The sequence below is a fragment of the Syngnathus floridae genome, chromosome 2 (assembly GCF_059516105.1).
Source record: "Syngnathus floridae isolate MCC-2025c chromosome 2, RoL_Sflo_1.0, whole genome shotgun sequence".
NCBI classification, from domain to species: Eukaryota; Metazoa; Chordata; class Actinopteri; order Syngnathiformes; family Syngnathidae; genus Syngnathus; species Syngnathus floridae.
Window position 1 is genome coordinate 13,695,121 of NC_142414.1, and position 15,795 is coordinate 13,710,915.

The 15,795-nt window shown below is 41.1% G+C and overlaps 1 protein-coding gene and 1 long non-coding RNA gene across 4 annotated transcripts in view; one reads left to right on the forward strand and one right to left on the reverse strand.

The window, feature by feature from the left end:
• Positions 1-15,795, reverse strand: part of LOC148401943 (sodium- and chloride-dependent taurine transporter-like) — an 18,674-nt gene continuing 2,879 nt past the window's right edge. For 2 of the 3 annotated variants that reach the window (XM_088401169.1, XM_088401179.1), the window contains exons 2-15: positions 12,686-12,915; positions 12,465-12,599; positions 8,786-9,020; positions 8,557-8,689; positions 8,199-8,333; positions 7,576-7,679; positions 7,311-7,435; positions 5,125-5,237; positions 4,817-4,954; positions 4,384-4,486; positions 3,364-3,464; positions 3,099-3,269; positions 2,452-2,606; positions 1-399 (exon numbers count right to left, since the gene is read on the reverse strand). In XM_088401169.1, coding sequence (XP_088257295.1) covers positions 363-399; positions 2,452-2,606; positions 3,099-3,269; positions 3,364-3,464; positions 4,384-4,486; positions 4,817-4,954; positions 5,125-5,237; positions 7,311-7,435; positions 7,576-7,679; positions 8,199-8,333; positions 8,557-8,689; positions 8,786-9,020; positions 12,465-12,599; positions 12,686-12,914 — 1,914 coding nt within the window. In that variant the 5' untranslated portion in view covers position 12,915 and the 3' untranslated portion in view covers positions 1-362. Of the gene's footprint in view, positions 400-2,451; positions 2,607-3,098; positions 3,270-3,363; positions 3,465-4,383; positions 4,487-4,816; positions 4,955-5,124; positions 5,238-7,310; positions 7,436-7,575; positions 7,680-8,198; positions 8,334-8,556; positions 8,690-8,785; positions 9,021-12,464; positions 12,600-12,685; positions 12,916-14,378; positions 14,530-15,795 lie in introns of those variants that run through there. The other variant, XM_088401160.1, reaches the window with a different exon arrangement.
• LOC148401944 (uncharacterized) overlaps positions 15,549-15,795 on the forward strand; it is a 14,002-nt gene continuing 13,755 nt past the window's right edge. The window contains exon 1 of the long non-coding RNA XR_015863544.1: positions 15,549-15,769. This is a non-coding gene — a long non-coding RNA (uncharacterized LOC148401944). The remainder of the gene's footprint in view (positions 15,770-15,795) is intronic.

Genomic DNA, 15,795 nt, shown 5'->3' on the forward strand with positions numbered 1-15,795 from the left:
TTGTTTTCAGCATTTTACTCTGCCACATTACATTTGAAATAAATACGTGATAACAATGGACTAAGATTTGTTAAAAGAACTTTCACAAAGGTATGTCACAAATTTTCTGAATAGAGCAGGTAGGCCTTTTCATTGTACATTTGGTTTTCTTGGCATTTACTGTAGGATAGGGTGCTGACGATGGCATCCTGGTGCCCGAATAAGAAAGTAGTTACTTTGCGGCCTACCAAAAAGCTGCCTGGAGGTTTTTCACTGCTGATCTGGATATGAAGTAGATGAATATGGATTTGCTGGTGGAGCTGTCTGTCCATCACTGCGCCTGTTATTTATTCCTCTTGTGTCTCATTGCTCCGGACACTGTATCAATCTTTACTTCCTCCATTTTCTCCATTACGTTTCCTGTACAAGTCCAGCAAAATATTTCCTGTTAAAACTTTGAATCTCTCTGGAAATCCCTCTTCTATTTTTTCATGGCAATTGTCAAAGAGCATTAATTATTCGCTCATTGGTGGTCAGGCTTTTTTTTTCTTCCTTCAAAGGTTATTTTTCACTATGACACTCCATAGTCTAAATCAGTTTTGATGATGTTAAGCACACTTGTGCAAACTGGGAAAACTTAACGTAATTAAAAAAAAACACCACAGCGTGCATTATAAAACGGTTCATAAACAGCTCTTCCTCTCCCTGTACAGTATTCCACATAAATTGATCTACATCTATTTTAATTGAATTATATAGTAGAAAATAATGATCAAATCTGCCCAAGAAACAGTGTTTATTGTAGTCTATGTGGAAATGATGCAATGTGCATCCAAACGTAGACAAATGTGAGTTACATACTTTGGTACATTTAGATTTTTAGTGGATGAAACTGCAAGTTCGACTCTTATGAGTTGTTGCTTTTTTTTTAATACAGTATTGCATTTTAATTCTGGTTAATTCATAACATTGAACATTTACAAGTTGCCATTTCTACACTTAATATTGCACAATTAAAACACACTTATGGGTTGTTACCAATCAGTCGTGATGTTTGTATGATGTACAAAATTGTTACAAAAGGCATATGTGATTTACAAAGAATTGCAATTCTACTATACAACTGGCTAAAGTCAATGTTAAAAATGAAGCATAATCAAGAATGTCTGCTGTTGAAATGAGCTGTGGGGGGGGGGGGGGTAAAAAAAGCACAGTTCTATTTGCAGGATTACTTTACGGCATAGGAGTCAAAATCAAGGCCCGGGGCCAGATACGGCCCGCCACATCATTTTATGTGGCCCCCGAAGACAAATTGTGCATCGACATCATGTGTCGACTAAAACTACAAATTGTCTTCACTTTTAAAGAAATAGATATTGCTAAAAAAATGTGTTACTATTCATCTTTTAAACATATTTGAACAGTTTTAGTCTCCTAGTTTCAAACCTAATTATTCATCAGTTTATTGTGTAGCCAATTCTGTATATAATAAAAGGCGTTGATGGTCATAATGGCCCTCCGAAGAAAACTCTGACTACAATGCGACCCGCGATAAAAATGAGTTCGACACTCCTGCTTTACGGATTATGCATGAAACAAGCTGTAATTTTTTAGATTCCTACCCGTCCCATGGACGAAGGTTCATTAACATTAATAAATTTGACAATTTATATAGTAAAATATTTCCTGCTGAAACATGTTGCATGTTCTACAGCAACACATTGCACCAGTCAAAACAAACACTACAATAACGGTGAAACAGCAATAAAGTGCAGAGGTTTAAAAAAAAAAAAAAAAAATGCACTGGGACTGACCTTTGCAGTCACACAAGCAATATACATATAATCTAAAATGCCTTTTTCATCATATTTTTCTTTTTTTTATATCAACACGGAGCTTCATATGAATGCACCTAGACTTGGCCAAGGCCTTCAACCAAAGCAGAGTAAAATGTCTAGTATATGTTTAAATGGATAAGATATAGTCTAACAGATGTGAGCTCATCTACGAACGATATATTCTCATTCAGATTCAGATGAATGCGACAAATTAGCTCAGTAACAAAGCGGCCGCCGTCACCAAGGATCTTCTCACATCGCCTACCTTTTTTTTAGCAACACATTAAGTCTGCTGAATTTAAGAGACGTTTCATTCCTGCTTCTTTGCCCGACACAAAAATTCCCCATCTCTCCGGAATCAACAAGAAGAAAGGTAGTAAACATTGAACATGTTCTATGTGGAAAATACCGGACTGCCTACGATCAGCGCCAACTACAGCAACGACAGCTGAAACATTAACAATATTGATATGGTAAAAAATAGAGAGCCAAAATCACATCAATATAGTATTCTCCTCATAGATATGGAACCACAGGGTCTCTAAGGTGGTCAACGCAAACCTACCGACGTTAGCGAATACGATAAGAACAGGAAAAGCACATGAATCTTATTCCTCTCACAGAGAGCGCTCACATGGTTGTTTCTACAATGGTGTGGGTGGGCTTGATGGAGCCGCTGTTCCCATTGGGGTCCAGGGGCTGAGTCAGCTCGCTGTTTTTCGGCACCATGTACTCTTTGGGCCGGGAGCTCACGCCTGACTTTGCCGGGGCCGCCACCGCTTTGATCCGCTGCGGGAAAGAGGCCATCAAATAAATAACATTTAGCCAGCAATCACTGTCTTCAATAGAGTCATCAAATGCAATTTACAGAAAATATATTTTGGGGACACTTGGAGAGCTAATTCGTTTTTGAGGTGGTACTTGGTGTAAAATGTTTGCGAACCACTGACTGAAAATGTAGGTGAAGGCCGGAGATAGTGACAGAAGCATCACACCATTGTTTATAACTTCCTGAAAGGCGCGGTATTCTTTTCATGTAACTTATTTCTACATCTGAATAACAGGAATATGTCAGTTAAAACATGAGCTGCACAGCAAATAATGCAACAGATTTCTTTGTCGTTAATCATTTTGGATTTGACATTAGATTTGCTTTTAGTTTTACAGCGTCAGTTGCGTTTAAAAAGCTGTGAGCCATTTCTTCACCATTTTTCTGTAACTTCATTTGCAAGGATGTAAAGACGTGGATGTTGCTCACATCCCTACTTTGTATCCACTCACTTCAATGAGGGGTCCTTCAGACTGCAAGATCTTGATGACCATCACCATGGGGATACAGATCATGGAGGACAAGGCCAAGCACCAGCCCAGGCCGATGGCCCAGTCAGGGTATTCGTACACTTTGTTATAGGTCAAAGGCTTATACTTGACCAGCGAGAAGACAAAACAGCCCTGAGGGGCAAACACAAATCGGGTTTTATAGTTCAAAGTCTGACATTGGCCAGGTTTCATGGTAGAAAGGTTATGACGACAGTGATGGTCTCACCATGCAGAGGACTGGTGTGATGATGGTCCAGCTCCATTTCATCCACGGGTTTGGTCTGTAGCCAATCATATCCTCAACTGCATCGTAAAAATTATCAACTCCTGACACATAGTGATGGGAGGAAAACTTTTGTTATTGAGAAATAGCCTCCAATATCCATCAGCATGGAAATTGCTTTACAAGCGCTTATCTGTCTGTGCGAATGTTATCATATCTTGTTACAATCATACAGCTTGATAGACACAGAGTATTTTCCGGGTAGAACTAGTTCACTAGGTCATCTATCCATTTCTCAACACATTTATTAAAAACACATACGTACATGGATTTTTGGCAGAGGAAAATACAGATTAACAATTAATCGAGCAATTCATTTGAGAAATGCATAATGCATCCATTTTTCCCCCCAATGGATTTCAGTGGTTGTAAATTATATTTTCACCGTTCGTGTGCCAGCCTAGTGCTAATTCCTCGCGATTAGCGTTCCGTCACCTCAATGTCACTTTACTAAAATCATCATGAAAACGTAGCACAATAATGAAACACTGAGGTCTTACTTTGGACGGCCAAACATTTGCACACTTGCATATCGGTACACCAAATCTCCTAAAATGTCTTTTGTACATTATGCTTGCTAATGTGATCTTGTGCTCATTAATGCTAACAGTAACCAAAATGTCCACCCTGTCAGCAAACTCTAATATTTTGCCATTTGTATGTACATTGTTCAAGGTTAATTTACAGGGGGGAAAAAAGGGATGGAAGCATAGCATCTTACTTAATACAAGAAAGTTCAAGTTCAAAGGCATTTACCATGGAAATATAGATTAAGTCTAAACTATGGAGCGTTTCTTTCACTGTAGAAAAAATAAATAAATAAATAAAAAAAAATAAAAAAATAATTACTTGGTGTGACCCAACCCACAAGGGCGCAGAGTTCATTTGTGTTTTTTGCAACTCTTTGGGATCATTACTTTGCTAAACAACTCACAGAAAGCAATCAAAGTCACGTCCACTTACCATAAACCCAGGCTACAGCAATGCATTCAAAAAATGCAACCCACAAAAGGCACACACCGCTGGCTGCATAGTAGTCGAAGAGTTGAAACACGTACATGCCACCCTGGGGAAGAAGAATAGTGGCATCAATCTGAGTGTGTGCAACTGAAGAGAGTTGGAAGGCGACATTAAAAACAACGGGTAGGCCGGGATGTCGAATGTTAAGCACAAGAATGTCGGTGCCCGACCGGCTGAAGTGGAGTTCAACAGGTGCTGAAAGTACGTGCAAGATGACCAACTGTTCCATTCTAGGATGCGCAAGAATGCCAGGAGAGAAAATGTAGCAAGCCATATTTGGTCGCAACACAAAGGCCAGCGGAAAGTCGGTGACGTGACCGAGAGTCTCTTTTGCTTCTCCAAATAGAATCAACACAGGCTAAAAATGAGGACTTACCTTGGTTACCATGGCGAGTCCCAGGAGATAGCTTAGGAAACACATGATGGCGATGAAGATCTCTCGCCGGTAACCCTGCCTGAGGAGGGCCGGATACAGATCCACAATGGACGTGATCTGTCCTTCCACCTCAACAAACTGCAAAAGCAAAAAGATTGACGTTATCCAGAGTAGGCATTTTTACCAATTTAATATATGACCATTTTTTGGTTTTATCAAGAGTGGAAAAAAATACTAATGTTTACCTAGTAAAACAAATCGTACTCTATTTTCCGCCATCTACTGTATGTCATACATTGAGCACATACCTGGCTGTCAAGACCAAGTAGCAGCAGCATGATAAAGAAGAGGATGGCCCAGAAAGTTGGCAACGGCATCATGGACACTGCTTTAGGGTAAGCGATGAAAGCCAAGCCGGGACCTGGAGGGAAAACAGATTGGGGAAGGGGAGGAGAGGGGGTAAAGGACAGCGTTAACAACGCTTGGCTAATTTAAGATTGGACGACAAGCATATTGTGGTAAAAAAAATATACACGTATAGTGAGGCTTGTCACCCTCTCAACTGTACAGGAAGTATGACCTCATCTAGCGAACAGCTCAAAGGTTTAAAAAAAAAAAAAGTTTGCATTGCGAGCTGAGTCATTATGAATCTCTACAGACGCTTTTGTGTTCGGTAGGTGTTAACTTGCAGGAAAGCAATAAAGATAATAACATTAGTCATAATGAAAGCAATACAAACTCAGCCTCATTGTAACAGACCGTTTATACATTAACTTGGGTTTTAATTAGTCATATAGTTCACCTAGTCACTCATACGGTCCATAAAACGCACCTTCAAAAAAATGCATCGGAGCTAAGTAACACCTCCACCGCCGTTAGATCTTAAAATATAGTACTGGAATAAAAACATGACTCAAGCTTTTACTATCTTACATTTACAACTGAACAAAGCATTGCGCGTGTGATGATACCAATATCGTGGAAAGCCGCAACCCATTTTGTTCACCGATCTAGGCCATCATTCACAACAGAGCTTTCATGTCAACTACTCAGCTCCTATTCATCGTCGGAAAAATCACTGGCCATCGTATGGCATTTATCCTGAGAACTTGGCACTAGCAAATACGATAAACCTTTACTGAGTCCACAAATGGATATTCTGACAAAGCAGTGCACAATGAAGACAGATAATGCATACCCAACAAGCGATTTTCAGCATAACAACAGGTATGACAAATATGCTCTTCAACATGAAAAGAATAAACAGCAGCTGAATACTTTGATTTTTTTGACAGTTGCTAAAATGCGGCCAAGTGGGTTGCTCCTTCCCCATTATTAAAATAATTGAGCAAACTACTTTCTTTGGGCCGAAAGAGGAGAATGAGTTGAAAATGTTGCTGCAACAAAAAACATACAATCGGCAACTCAGCTAAACACAATTAAGTAACTCACCTTCGCTAACGTACAGCGTACGTAAAAAAAAACTCTACCCTGTAATGTGTTTGGAATCCACATACAATGTACTTTACAGTATTCTCATTATTATGGCAAAATTGGCATGGAAGAAATAGATGGCCAAATAGGAGCGTGATTATTGTTCCATCTAGTCCATTTCGACATAAGATTCCAGTATGGGCATATACTACATCTCTTAATTTTTCAAAGTATCTGAGATCATGTGCTAATAAACCTGTTAGCAGCTATACGAGTGACTTGGTGAACTGCAGAACAAATTAAATGAAGTGGGTGGTAAAGAGGTTGTCTGGTGTCACATGACAGAGTCCACTTGGTTTTAAGCATCATCAAACCGCTGCGCTCTCGTTAAAGAGGAAAATAAAAACACCGTGTACGTACAGCCATCACACTCATACAGCCATGATCGTGTCATTTGAGGTCACGAGACTGCATTGGGGTTGAAGCCAAGCAAGAGTTGATTTAACTACAGCAGCGAGCATACGGAAAGGCAGGACATCTCAATCAAGGAAAAAGAAAAGAAATCCAAAACGGATGTCATCCACCTCTGGCGATTCACAGCTTGTTAACAGAACTGAGAGGAAGAGGAGGAGGAGGAAGAGGAGCATCACTGGCAGCAAGGAGCTCATGGCCAATGATTGCACGCGAGGCCCAATCTTCTTAGCCGTGTCCCTGAGCTACAACAGGACACGAGCAGCTTGAATGTGGGACACGAGGACGCAAAAGGGAAGCTGCATGGGTGCGCTTGTTGAAGTCATGTCAAGCCAATCCCCTGGCACCTGACCCACACCGTGAAATCTGCCCTTCGCAGAGTGAAGCAGGAATCACATCAGTTCTTTGGGGCTTTATTTTCTTTCCCAAGGAGTGTGCAATTGCCGATCCCCCTGCATTTCAGCAGCGTTTCTTAATTTTTTTCATTTGATTTGTTGTTGTTTTTTTCGGGCTAAATCTCCAATTGTCTTTTCTGTTTGGCAGCAGCGCCTACCATCGCTACTGCCAGCAGCACCTCGAACCCTCGTACCTGACTCTGCCACATCGGCAATGTCCACCCCTTGTTCTTGTGCCATGAAGCCCAGGACGGAAAATATTGCGAAGCCAGACACAAAGCTGGTGCCGCTGTTGAGGACTCCCAGCAGCAAACAGTCCCTATGTCACACATATGTCATGAAGGTTGTTAATGAACACAGACGGAACCGAAGTTCCCATTCTCTTTTTACGTAGCCGTCTGAGACGCATCACTACTGCCCAGCCGCCCCCCTCCCTCTCCCGGAGGAGCTGTCGCTCACCTGTAGCAGTTGTATTTGTATTTGTTGTAGCTCCCCAGCGATGTCATGGCACCCAAACAAATGGCGTAGGAGAAGAAAATCTGGGTACCCGCGTCAATCCACACCTTTGAGTTGGAACAAGAGGATTTGGTGACTAACACGTCACAAGCATTGAAATAATTTACCACAGATGTCTGTTACTAAACGAGAGTATTGCCAAACGTAAGTCATATCTTCATTGAAAGTGTTAAGGGTTAGAAATTTTTGTTTTTAACTAAACAGCCAAATTATTGACGATTGAAATTTTATTCTGACGAATATCTTTATTCTGACGAATATCAGAATCGGACTTCTAAAATCCACATCGGTTTGGCCCGAGCTGGCTAAACATATATCAAATGAATTTACTCTATTGAAACAAATTGAAATGCAATTAATCTGTAACAGCACCCCCAAAAAAGTGTTGTTATACAGAAACAAATAATATTAACAATTTCCTTTTGCTAAATTTGGACTCATTTTAAAAATTCTTTGCAAATGTGAACAAAAAAAACCACAAGATTTGTCCATAAACAATCTCCAACTTGTAACCTGAATATTAAATTTTGCTTGTGGATAACGCGCAAAGACATTTCCAGCGTTACCTCCGGGTCCTGCAGGCGAGTCAGGTTGGGGTAAAGGTAAAACTTGATGCCCTCCGATGCCCCGGGCAGGGTCACTCCTCGTACGAGCAGCACAATCAGCATCACAAACGGGAAGGTTGCTGTTATGTACACAACCTAGATCAGACAAAGATGGCATTAGTTTTGTCTTATATCATTGCCAGGCGTAGCCTTTTGGTCAACTGTGTTCAGAATACATCACAAGATAAGTCTAGCTTTCAAAACAGCGATCAAATACAGGTAATATTTATAGGAGAATTCAATTGCTTTGCTGTCCTGACCCAGTTTAGGGGAGACCAAATAAGAAAACAATAATCATCATAGACCACATCCCACTCACTTTCCCAGTGGACTTGACTCCTTTCCAGATGCAGAAGAAGCAGATAACCCACACTGCCAACAGACAAAGGGCCAGATCCCACTTGAGGGGCCCGATTTCTTCGATCCCGGAGGAGATGCTCAGGACGTTACGTCTGCGCGGGATGCACATTGCATATTCGTTGGCAGCTCATTTTTTATGACACTGGTCAGAGAATTTTACAAATAACAGCCAGTCAGTAAATACTCACTCCCAGAATTCTGTAACAGGGGAGGTAAAATTGGTAGCGTTGGCCATCAGCCAAAGGGACTTGTTTTTTCGAACCGTGTCCTCCACACAATTTTCTGTGTTCCAGGGCTGCTTGCATTTGGCCCAGGGGAGCTCAGGCTGAAAGCACTGAAATAGGTAGTAGAGACCCCAGGCCAAGATCACTATGTAGTAGATATTCAGCAGGGAGACGATCACGATTGAGGCATAGCCAATACCTGCAGACAAGAGGAGGAAATTAAATGGGCCGTTACTGCTTGCCACTTAACTACACCAATTTATACAAGGATCCCATTAGCAAGTCTATTCATCAAATAATCCACCAATGTGAATTCAGAAGGGCAGAAGCTACAGAAAAAAAAGCCAAAGTCACCATAAGCTAATGTAATAGAGCACCTATGGAAAGTTGTCACGGTCACCAAATTTGAATTGTAGGTGCTAAGACACTTGACACGGCTATGAAGATGCCAAATCCAAAATCAAGCGCGTGATGCTATCATATGGACCATAAGCTCTGAGCAATGTTTCCACAACATCGCAGGGAACAGTGCAATGAAGAATGGCGGAAGCTCTCAAAGTGAACCTGATAAAATGTCGATGTGCTGTGACTTCTGACATTACCGTTACGAGTCAAGTTGTCTTGCCAGATCGTGACTCGTTTTAGCTCCGTCGTCGTCCTCCAAAAGCCGCTGGGGAAAAATTTGGCTCTTAAGTTGCCAAATTCTTCCACTGCGGCTAACTTTGTCAGCGGCAACCATAAAACCAAACAGCTGCCGAGTGATAATTTGCTGTGGATTTGACACTATGCAGCTCCACACCTTTCACACACTTTTTTTTTTAATTGATTTGCGCCATTGTAAAAGCGGCTCTTCCATATTTGATTTCATGTGCAGTATGTAAGCATGTTTATATTCAACGTGAAGCTTTTAAGGATGATATACTCATGCAACGTCCGCTTGTGTATAAGGTCATCCGCTCCAGGCACAGAATGTTCATGGAACACCATCTGTTCATTTAGTTTAGTTTAGTTTATTGTTTAGCACAAATAACAGTGCAAGGAGGGAGATGAAGCCTAGGGCTTGTAAGAAGCTCCACTCCTGTTATATATACAAACAAAGTGCAGAACAAACAAAGTGCTGTGCAGTCAAATGTCATTCAAGTGTTTAAGAAAAGAAAAAAAAAACTATATATATATATATATATATATATATATATATATATATATATATATATATATATATATATATATATATATATATATATATATATATATATATATATATATATATGTATATATATATAGTAAATAGTAAATAAATAAAAGCATAACAAGCTAAATATCGATTTTTCCATATTTATATATGCATATATACGAGTGTGTATGTATACATACATAAACAGATACACGATACAAAAATAAGAAACAAGCGAAACAAAATAGACACTTATTGATGTTGAAGCAATCAAAGAGACACCAGATAGGAATAGCTAAAAGGGAACAGAAGAACTGTAAACAGAAAATAACAAAACAAAACAAGGAAGAATCTGAGTCAAAATTGTGGATTAAGTTGATCATCATAGCATGGATCAGCTGAGTGCGGTGGAGTAATTATGGACCATCTGTTCATTAATTCTCTCTCCACACTTTTTAACACATCTGCACAGAGCTTCATTTTACAGACCTATTGTTTATTTCAGTTCTCAAAACTTCAGTAGCACGACGAGGACGAGCTTATTACCGTAATTCCCAGACTATAAACTGCTACTTTTTGCGCAACCTTTGAACTCTGCAACTTATCTATGAATTTTTGATATTGTAAGAGAATTTGTTTTAGTAATGCAGGTAATAGAAATGAGCACATTTCATTTAAAACACCTGCGGTTTATAGTCTGGAGCGGCTTATATGGAATTTTCCACTAATTTTAGCTTGTGCAGTTTATACTCCGGACATAACGGTAGTTTTGTTAGAGCATGAAGACAAATTTCTGAACTTATCCAAAATCAAGATGACAAATAGTAACTCAATGTGTTCAACTATTCATTTATGCATAATACAAATTTGTAAATAAAAACAAATCCTTGAGTACTGGTCATGTGAATAAGTTTCTTTTTCATTTCAGTTGCTGCATGACGGTTTCCCTTATTATCTTATCACCGACATCTGGGGCAAAGGGTACATGCGCAAACAAAACATAAAATTTGATTTGAACAGACACAGCACATCTCATTTTGTTAGGGTTTCGATGTCCTTAATCAACGTCTGCACAAGATTAGCGTTGAAATTTCTGGACAAATTGTCCATTGTTCTACCAGTGAGCTATTCATGTTCCAAGGGTCCACAGCACAACTAGATACCGAAAAAGACGTCCGTGTAAACAAAGCGCTGTTGTTGAGCAACTCATTACAACTACCGATAGCCATTCTCATAAATGAGGTCAACGAGGGGGGAAGCATCTCTCTGATTTTGTGCTATTCTTGGATGACTTTGCTGTGAACCTCAACAAAGAATTGCTTGCTCCCTCTTGCTTGCCCTCCAGTATTTTTATACAAATCACTTTGACACCTCATCATGCCAAATGCAAACCCATGTGCATGTGACAGGGGCGATAAAAAGCTCTCGAGGTGGAGACTGATGACGTGTGCTTAGCCAGTTTGTGGATACGTGCAGACTTTCGTACCCGATGGCGAGACGGCCACTACGGCGGGTGGGCGCAGTGCCTACACTCTACGTGTTCTGTGTCACGGGCCACAACAAAACCTGACCAAAACAGCGTGCCTTCGTCTTTAGAAATATCCTCAATGTGAAAACGAACAGGGTAGTGGAAACACATCATGCAGTGCTCATTGCTAGGCAACTTCTCTGTTTTTTTGTCTCGTCTGTTTCTATGACAACCAAGAACCCATCACACGCACACACAAGCTGCAATACATCATCTGTGACTTGGTATGTGCTCACCGGATAATTCATCTTCAATGCTGAAGAATGATTGTCTATTAATGATCATCTCTTAATTTTGGGCGGATTTAAGGAAAGGTGTCACCCATCTGCAAAGACTCAACTTTAGTGGTCCAGAGAGACATTTCATGATTTCATGGTACAATGAAAAAATGAAATCCACCCCACCCCCAAAATTAGGAGCTCCTAATATAACAATGAATCTCTAACAGCAACTGCTGGGCCCTGGCCCGAATCTGGCCCGCAACTGGATTCCGTAATTATGAGGATCAAAGAAAATATCCACAGCGATGAGGTTTTTTTTGTCCCCGACTGCAGTTTAGCACCAGTTTGACAAGCTTTACAGACGTCACAGTGCTTTGACTCTTGCTACAGTTCCTACTCTTTAACACGGCACTCCTCGAGCAGGTGTTGCCACAGTCTGTCCACAAAGCTACACTGCTTGAGTCTTCTCTGCGGGGATTGCCTAGATGTCCCTGTCCCGAGAAATTTGCCATGGATAGCATAAAATGTACTATGCGTTGCGGTAATCTGACAGCCAGAAAAGTTCTCAAACTGAATTTTGGGATGGAAACTCAAATTTGGAGAACTGCGCTGATCTCTCACAGCACCCGAATGTCCTCCAGCACAGTGGCTGAGAATTACTGATGGTCAGTGACATCAAACATCTGATCAGCAGTGAGGCAGAAAAGTATTTGGACTGACCCGTGAAGATGGGGCAGAGTTTGGCCCAGCAGGTGATGCCTCCTTCAGAGGTGTACTGGCCCAGTGCCACTTCCAGGAAGAAGACTGGCAGCCCTCCCCCAAACAGGAAGATGAAGTAAGGGATGAGGAATGCACCTGGGTGAGAAAGACACCGGACAAAAGCTGATCAGTTAACTTCTCAGCGCTTCAACCACTTTGGCTTTTGTATATCTCCTACTTACCTCCACCATTCTTATAACAAAGGTAAGGGAAACGCCAGACATTTCCTAATCCGACGAAGCCTCCGGCTACGGACAAAACAAAGTCGAGCTTGCTGGCCCACTTCTCCCTCTGCGGAGCCTTGCCTTCGGCCTCATCTTCAGGCCGCGTGCCTGGGCTCTTCCCCGGTGAGGGTTTCAACGTGTCCTTGTGGAAATCCTTCAGGCATTGAAGCTTCTCTTTCTGGGCCATGCTGCAGGCGACGTAACAGAGGGCGCGTGCTTAGTAGTAAATGGACGAAGGCAGAGGTGAGCGGGACGAAGCGCCAGGCATTAGGGAGATAATATCGTCTCCTGATTGCGTTGCAGAGTGCTGCGTAATCACTGAGTACGTGAGATTCCCTGGCATGGCGCTAATCTTGCTAATCTGAGCATCTGATGCACCGAGGTCATTCGAGACGTGAGAAATGTTTGGGTGGCATAGTTAAATTGAAGCAAGTCTCGTCAAATTAAATAAATTGGAAAGGTAGAATCGTGACGGTAACCTGCGTTTTTAATAATAATCAAATTCAAACCGACATTGGAATGTAGTAGAATGCGATTTTCAAATTGGAGAAGCTGCAGTTTCCAGGGAAAAAAAGTTTTCTATCAATAGGCTTATGTTTTTTATATGCGTTTATATTTTTATTTATAATATACTGATTGGATAAAATCATAACAATGTTGGGGGGGATCTGACGAAATAATTTTTCAAAATCAATCCAACATGAGTCGCCATCAACTAGCAAAAAGGTTAATTAACCCGGTTTCCATGGTTGAATAGCAAGGGAATTAAATTAACATAATATGCACTTCCAGTAAGAGTTGACATTTATCTTGTGCCACAGCACTCATAGGTCCAAATTTAGAGAGGAAGATAACGCCTAGCCTGCTTACACACAAGCTTACACCAAGGCCAATCATTATAATGTAACTTTCTAGGAAAGATAAAATGTCTTAATTGACATGGCACAGTATTCCATTTCCTGACCAGCAAGAGCTCACATTGCCGGTGGGTCAAAACATATTGTGAAATATGAGGTGAATTGCCCAAAGCAAATAAAAGCAAGGCGACCATAAATAACATTTTACAACCCTTCGTCAAACTTTCAACGTTCATACTGGCATCGACAAGTTCTTTCACCTCAACAGACCTTGGTCCAAGTGTGAGCAATGTGTCATTATTTTCTGGCATTTTTTTCACCTCCTTGTTATGCATGACAAGTCAAACTGAGTGGCTTTTCATTCTCCAGCCTCATTACATAACTGGATCGCACCCACACCATTTCTCATCCTCTTGCTGCCTTTCCTCTCTTTTGCTCCTGTAATGCTCCTGCACCTGCTCGCCTGACTGCTGGTACCGCTGACGCTCACTGTGCTGTTCAGTCAAACTGTCTTCGGGATTTAATACGATTCATTTGCATCAATAAATATAAAAATCTGGCAAGTCTTCTGAAGTAGTTTTGTAATTTTGTAGAAACCACCATTTCTATCTGCCGGATTGTGAAAGTAATTCACGAACACAGAAGATAGATGTCTGAATTAAATTATCCACATAACCTTCCAACAAATATGATTTGATTGTTATGATTAAAATAATTTAAAAAAAAATAACAAAGACAAGTACTCCCCCTAAACACAACACACACTCTACTGAAGACAATAAAATAAAACTTACATTTCCTTCATGGCTGCAACAATATCAAAGTTTGTCGTCGTCAGCTGTCACCATTCCTCTGTACTAAGTGTATTTATGCCAGCTCGGGTCACTAGAAGTGGAGCTGACAGCAGGGCCCGCCCCTCAGCTAAAGACAATTAAATCCAAAGCAGGGATTGGACGGAGCCTTGCTTTGACAGACAACTCAGGTACAAACATGGGAGACTGTAAATTTCCACTTCTCCCTATCCCACCCCCAACACACACACACACACGCTCAAACACACGCACACACACTTCTAATTCAAGTTAGAGATGCAGAAGACAAAAGTGGGGTGAGGGAAAACAAAGTTTGGCTTGAACTAATACTTTTGGACAGGGGTCGCCCCACTAGGCCTTGGACAGATACGGAGCCGCAGGCCATTTGATAGCTGGCTGCACAGAAAGACTGCAGAAAAATAGGTGCATCCATCTGTGCCTCGCTTATGTCAAGGCGAATCTTCAAATGAGCAATAAAACAAAGTTTCCGTTAAAACGTGTCTTTATGCGAAACCTATTCCTGGTACACTTAAAAGGTTGACGGGGCTACTGCTTTATGCGATTGTACATTGAATCCATTAGCCCATGAAGGCACGGTGGCGCACTGATTAGCATGTCTGCCTCGCAGTGTGGGTTGAGGGTTCAATTCCGACTCTGGCCTTTCTGTGTGGAGTTTGCATGTTCTCCCCGGGCCTGCGTGGGTTTCCTTCCACATTATAAATACATGCATAGCAGGCCGATTAAGCACTCCAAATGGGCCATAGTTGTGAGTTGTTTATCTCTGTGTGCCCTGGCAACCAGTTCAAGGTGCCCCTCGCCTACTGCCCGATGACGGCTGGGATAGGCTCGTGAGGAAACTTCAGAATATGGATGGTTGGATGCATGAAATGGGCTCCACTTTTTTTTTCAAAGCAATTCCAATTCATCTTAATAATAAAAAATACACATTACATTGTGATGATTTAATTTACTGTTTATCCCAAAAATTTCTTAACATTATATTTGCATGTATCGTACCAATTTGTGTGAAAGGTGACCGTTAAAGTTAAACTTTGCTGTGGAGGTGCCCTCGTATCTCTTATGTGAATTCATGGATAACGGGGCCAGGCAGAGGAAATAAATAATAAATGTATCAAAGTGTGACCACAGGGGGCAGCCTTCACCCTGTCGATACCTTCAAGCAAGCCGTTAGCGGCTATAAAATATCAAAGTGGTCAATGTAAATGTTTCCGATACAGATGAAGAGATTTTTCCACAATTTATTCAAATATTAGGTGCCAGGATAATTCCAGGTGGCAGAGAAGCGACTGACTCATCACTGGCCTGGCAACCAAACATCCATCATCAGTTTTCTGGAAGGCATTTTCTCTTAGGTATGTCTCTTTATAAAAAAAAATTT